General features: G+C 32.5%; 1 protein-coding gene across 1 annotated transcript in view; it reads left to right on the plus strand.

Annotated features, from left to right (window-relative positions):
- Positions 1-5,471, plus strand: part of LOC110462653 — a 38,677-nt gene extending 33,206 nt beyond the window's left edge. The window contains exons 19-21 of the mRNA XM_021516720.1: positions 1,197-1,304; positions 2,079-2,183; positions 2,684-5,471. Of these exons, the coding sequence (XP_021372395.1) occupies positions 1,197-1,304; positions 2,079-2,183; positions 2,684-3,373 (903 nt within the window). The 3' untranslated portion in view covers positions 3,374-5,471. The remainder of the gene's footprint in view (positions 1-1,196; positions 1,305-2,078; positions 2,184-2,683) is intronic.
- Positions 5,472-6,000: the final 529 nt, after the last annotated feature.

Below are 6,000 nucleotides of genomic sequence, written 5' to 3' on the forward strand. Positions count from 1 at the left end.
TACCGAAAAATAGAACATATCTGATACAAATTAAGATTCTATTTTATTTATGCCTAAATACGCATTAGAACCAAACAATAATCTGACCAAATTAAATGTATTTGTAAGTTTCTAAACATATCTCAATAAATAGAAGTCGACGTGGGTTTTGAGAGGGGGATGTTTTCTTCATACCATTTTAAACTACTTTTATTCATAACTACTATTCTTTGGAAGCACAATATTTAGAGACGATTTGTGCTTTTTGTCCAGAAGCTGACCTTAATTTGTTGTCATATCATGACGGTATAACCCCGTGATATGTATATACCGAAAGTAACCCTATGGGTGACAGCAACAAGAAAATGCCGAACTGATCACACATCCTTTAAGGATATGCACGTTCGTACACATTTTCATGAAAATATCATTATAGGATTTAATGGTGATAGTTGATGGTATGTCCTTGCAACCATTAAAATGAAAAATAAATGTTTTATCAATAATTTCAAAATGTTATTGAATACAGGCTACCATTATTATTCCTTAAAAGTTTTTAAAGCTGTTGTATTCTAAATATAAGATCATAAAAAGGGCAATGGAATCACTGTTTGTGAGACATCAAACCCGGATAAAAGCAGAGCTTTTCGTTATTTTTAGGATGTTTCGTTATTATACCTGATCGTTTTGTTAATTTCAATTTATTTCGTTTCCACTATTTTTATCTTATCAGTTATAAGCAATGATATACAAACGCTAACTGGTGTTTATTCTATTGCGTTGTAATTTGGTTTAAGCTTAAATAACTATTTTTCGATATTCAAAGATGTCGCTTACATTTATAAACTAAACACAAACTACCAGGCTTGAAATTACTGTGATTAAATGAATAAGATATATTTTGGATAGAGTATGTATTTTAAAAAAAAATAACTTTAATTTACTGCATTGTTCTTACATTGTATTGCGTATACGTAATGGTATCAATATAACGTTTACACATTGATAGTTCTTGCAAGGTGATATATTTTTGTCTGTAAAAAAATGATATTTACGTGCGGGAGCTCGTGTAATTATGATGTGCAAGCGTACATTTATTGCTGTTATCATAAATTCTATCATGTGTAGGGTTTTTTTCAGTGGTCGTTAAAGATGTCTTCCTTATTTCCTTAAGTTCCCTGTAAACGACCCAATGATTATGTGTAATATTTTCTTAGGAGTCGTTTAAGTTTTGCTGTGAAACTGAGGCCGAATATGTGAGGACGATCCGACAGTCACTAACATCGCTCCCAGGCTCTAATCCAGACAGAACAGAACAAGAACAGGTACATCTTGCAACAAAGAAAAGACTGCAATATAAACCAAACCTATATTAAAATTAATAACAGATGTTAATGTCATCTCTCTTTCTTATTCTTCTAATTTTGTTTATCTATCTATATTTTTTGATAAATACATGTGTTGTTGTTGTCATGTAATTTATATGATGAAATGCATTGGAGAGTACGTTTCTAAATTGAGATAACTTGTGCTTATCCTGTTTATTGAATGACAAATAAAATATGTTTAAATCAAACATCTAACGACGTCTGTTTCTTTACTATCATGTATTTACATGTAAGAAAATATAACCCTGATTTTGTTGAATTATTCAATATGGCATATTATGCAAACACATATGTTAAATAAATTAAAATGAATGCCATGCATATATGTTTATTATGAGCAAACTGTACACGGTTCATTCTAGTTTATCATAGGTGTGACATTGAATGGTAAGTCTGGTTTGCGATCGTAAGTTGTTTGTTAAGATATGACGGCCTTGTGCCATAGTGTATAAATATTGTTACATAGCATCTTTAAGGAAGCAATAGATATTCACATTAGGACACCCTACATGTAAATTTTCTTATTGAGGAACTGGATGATAATACAGTAAAGATACACTTATTAATGAGTCTATTATTAGCATAACCTACATTATTTGAACAAAACGCTTTGTAGACATTTTTGATGATTTCACGTATTATTTTATATATTTGTATTATCAAACCTGATCTAATTTCCTTTTTTCTCCTTATATCACTCAAATATAACAGAAAGAAGCTGTTGGTACATGTACTACTATGACACATGAGCAAACCCAGCAGCTCGATGATCTAGTGAAGACCTGTGTCCCTATGCTGACATCAGCTGTCGAGTCCGTAAGTTTATCTTAGAGTATACATGGTAAATGTATCAGCACTTATTTAAAACAGACTAAATGCCTACAATACCGTTATTGTTTTCCAAAGTTTTTCTCTTTTTTTTGTAACTGCAAAAACTTATCTTTGAAACAAGATATTGTGCTTGAAAACAGAATCTGAGTTTGAACAGGAGTTATTTACTTGCAACTTCCGGTTAAAAAATGGTTACCTTTAACTAGTGTTTCAATTGCAACAGATAATTTATTTAACGAGTATTTCATGTATTTCAGATAATCTTTAAACCGTAAGTGCTTCAATGAAATAGTGCTTCAACCAAACAATTCTAAAAAAAAAATCCATTCAGGATTACAGCCAACCGCGACGACTGATATTTCATTAGTAACGTAAAACACTTTTGACGTAAAATAAGCACTATATATAAGTATGAATGATAAAAAATCATCAGCAGTAAAATCTTTCGTTGTTAGTAATTTTTGGTTTTGTTACCTTTCTTATAGAAATTTTTGACACTTATGGAAAAGCAGTTTGCACATGTAATCAAACTAGCAGGTGGATCGATTAAAAGCGACTCGCAAATGCCCCGATCAGATCAGATGCTTCTAACTCAAATGCATGCACCAGAAATGACTACTCGTACTGACGTCCAATCAACAACCCAGGACAATGCTGATTATGGTCGGAACCAACCTTCCACTTTAGAGGAGAGTGATCCTACCAAAAACAGAACACCAGCTGACGAGCAAGCGACATCCCAAACCGGCACTAGCCCTTCTGATCAAGAGCCAAATGACCACCTTGCCACCGAAAGCCACAGACAATTTAGCCATGGCCATTCAGATGATATGTCAGACCAAGGCAACCAACAGAACGAGAATACCTGGCACGATTCACACACAACGGATACCACAGGCTATGCCCGAATTTCGTCGCTCGAGAAAACAATCAAGTTCACCAAATGCTGTGTTAACCTCTGTTGGCTGATGCGAATCAAGAATCCTCCGTTACACATGGATACAGAACTTGTGGAAGATTCTGACATCAATACGGACTTTTACAAAAATTATACACACAAGGGGAAAAAAGTTGGTTACTTAGTGTGGCCAGCGCTATTTTTACACAAAGGTGGACCATTGCTGTGTAAGGGTATTGTTCAGCCTTTGTCGAAGAAGAAAGATAAAAACACATAGCCAGGTTATGATCCAATACAAATGGGAATATCAATGCTGTGACTTCGTTAAAAAAAATCTGTTACCTTATTTAACCTTTGATATCATTTTACATGTAGTCTGTGTTAATACATTGTCACACACAAAAAAACATTTAATGTAGAAGACGTACAAATGAAGAATGCAAATATTTTTTCCTTTTAATTTGTTTTATTGGTTCCCTTAAAATCTTCTTAAATGCTTTTTTAAACCAATTAAAAAATATGCCTATCCATATGCACATTATAATCGGTACCATGATGTAATTATTTTTTGAGATGATATTGTAGATGTTCTTTTTGGTTTTGCCGTTGAAATAAACGGCCTGCTTCTATCCTTTGTCCAACATTTTTGAATCACGAGTTATAATAAACAAAGATGTTTTGATTATTTCCATTCTACCACATGAAAATGAAAATGTTTGTACTTTCGAGCCTTATCTAGTGTTTAAAGGGCATCGTGACATGTGATATCAACACATTTCTATAGTATGTGCAAACAGATGAGTTGCCATTTCATCAACAAGCCATGCACAGATGATGCCAGTTAAACATAGTAATATGTGACTAGATATTTAGATATGCGCGTAATACAACACTCCATAACGCTAATTAGACAATGACTGGGAAGCTTTTTTAAGGCACACAACACGTTCATGGTTTGTTTGAAATTTACACGATTATTAACCAATGATCCGTAGATAATAAAATCACTTATTCTTTCACAAGCGTGCACGTAAATGTACTATGCAGTTCACCATATTTTGACTGAAGTGCAAACGTGAATTCGATAGCGTGACAATTGGTCAACTATACATGATACTGATATCTGCAAAAAGGTCTAAAATATTTTGAAATCCCTTCTAGGTACCTTACCGATGCTCTATTTAACACCTGAAATTAATGTAACCGATATAAGTATGTATGATAATGTAGGTACTGGCTATTGTTCCCATACGTTCATTTAAGAATAATTTGATAATGACACGTTGGATGTACAGTAATGAAAATTAATATATTGATCATCACTAAGAGGTTTTCCTTTGTGTATAGTAACCGTTGATATTCAGTATTTTATTTGAATTCCACGACATGGATATATTGACTTCAGCGGTTATGGAATACACTATTTGTTTATTATACAAATGTATAATTAGAGCATCTATAAGATTACCCTTTAAACTGTTTTTTGTAATTGATCTCTTTATTACATTTTTAACAGTGAAATATAAGACATTATATTGATGAAACAAACATATCTTTGGTTCTTACTTACCAGAAAGTAGCAGATGATGGTAGAATTGCATTGAGGAGACGATTCTAAATGTTAAACAGACTTGTTGTCAACTGTAGGGTCATTAGAACACTGCCTCAAATATTGCATTACTAATTCCCGCACGTGTTTGAGGCAGCAATTGTTGCATCGTGTTACTTAGAAATGTAATAATGTTCGCACACACACACAGTATCAGTGGTCAACGGTGCGGTCAGTGAAAATTCTGCCTTTGGCTAACGTTAGCCGAGGGGCTAATTGTTTTCAAAATATTGTTACTTATTCCTATTTTATTTTAATATTGATTTATGTAATGTTATTGTTTTGTGTTTTTTCTGTGTCTCGATAAAGGAGCGGATTGCTCCCAAAAGTTGACAACATCTTATTGTCTACACTGTAAGAATTACTTCCTTGTCCCATCAAAAATGTAATAGATAAAAAATGTATCAGTTTTCTTGATGACTAACACATACCTTACTCGTGATCAATACAAATGTATCAGTATCCTGTCATACTTGTGAAATATATATTATTCTTGACAGGAAACCGTGACATATCCTCTCTATTGTTGCAACATACAGAAATATGTTTGCTTCCTTGTTATAATTATACTTATGCTGTGATTTGTTTTGATTTGATTACATCTACTTATAAGCTTGTGGTAGTTGTTTTTGTATGCAAAGAACTATGAATTGTTCCTATGAGTATCACTCGAGGAGTAAACCTCGAACGTATGATGTCTGTAAATATGACTGACACAATATGTGTTACATGTACCTTCACACAGACCAGGGTAATTTTGCTTTTTTTTTAAATAACAATAATCAGATTATCTATGCTTAATTATATTCGGGGAAATATCATTAGCATACAATCGTTTGGTGTAGTAAATCTGTTTGATGCCACATGATGGAAAATGTTGGTTGATGTTGTGTTTTTGTTTTTATTTTATTCTATTTGTCGTGAAGGTTATTGTAATAATTTCGTGTGTAATTGAAATATGAAATGACTTATGCGAAATACGATACTAATAAATGTTGAAAAGAATTAAATCAAAACTTGATCAAACACTGTTGATTTCTTTATGTGCCGTACATGTAGTAATATATATATTGGCTGTCAGTATCATTGATTTCTTTATGTACTGTAGTAACATATATTGGCTGTCAGTATCATTGATTACTTTATGTACTGTAGTAATATATATATTGGCTGTCAGTATCATTGATTTCTTTATGTACTGTAGTAATGTATAGTGGCTGTCAGTATCATTGATTTCTTTATGTACTGTAGTAATATATATTGGCTGTCAGTATCATTGATTTCTTTATGTACTG

Source organism: Mizuhopecten yessoensis, unplaced genomic scaffold, assembly GCF_002113885.1.
Source record: "Mizuhopecten yessoensis strain PY_sf001 unplaced genomic scaffold, ASM211388v2 scaffold10821, whole genome shotgun sequence".
Classification (NCBI taxonomy): domain Eukaryota; kingdom Metazoa; phylum Mollusca; class Bivalvia; order Pectinida; family Pectinidae; genus Mizuhopecten; species Mizuhopecten yessoensis.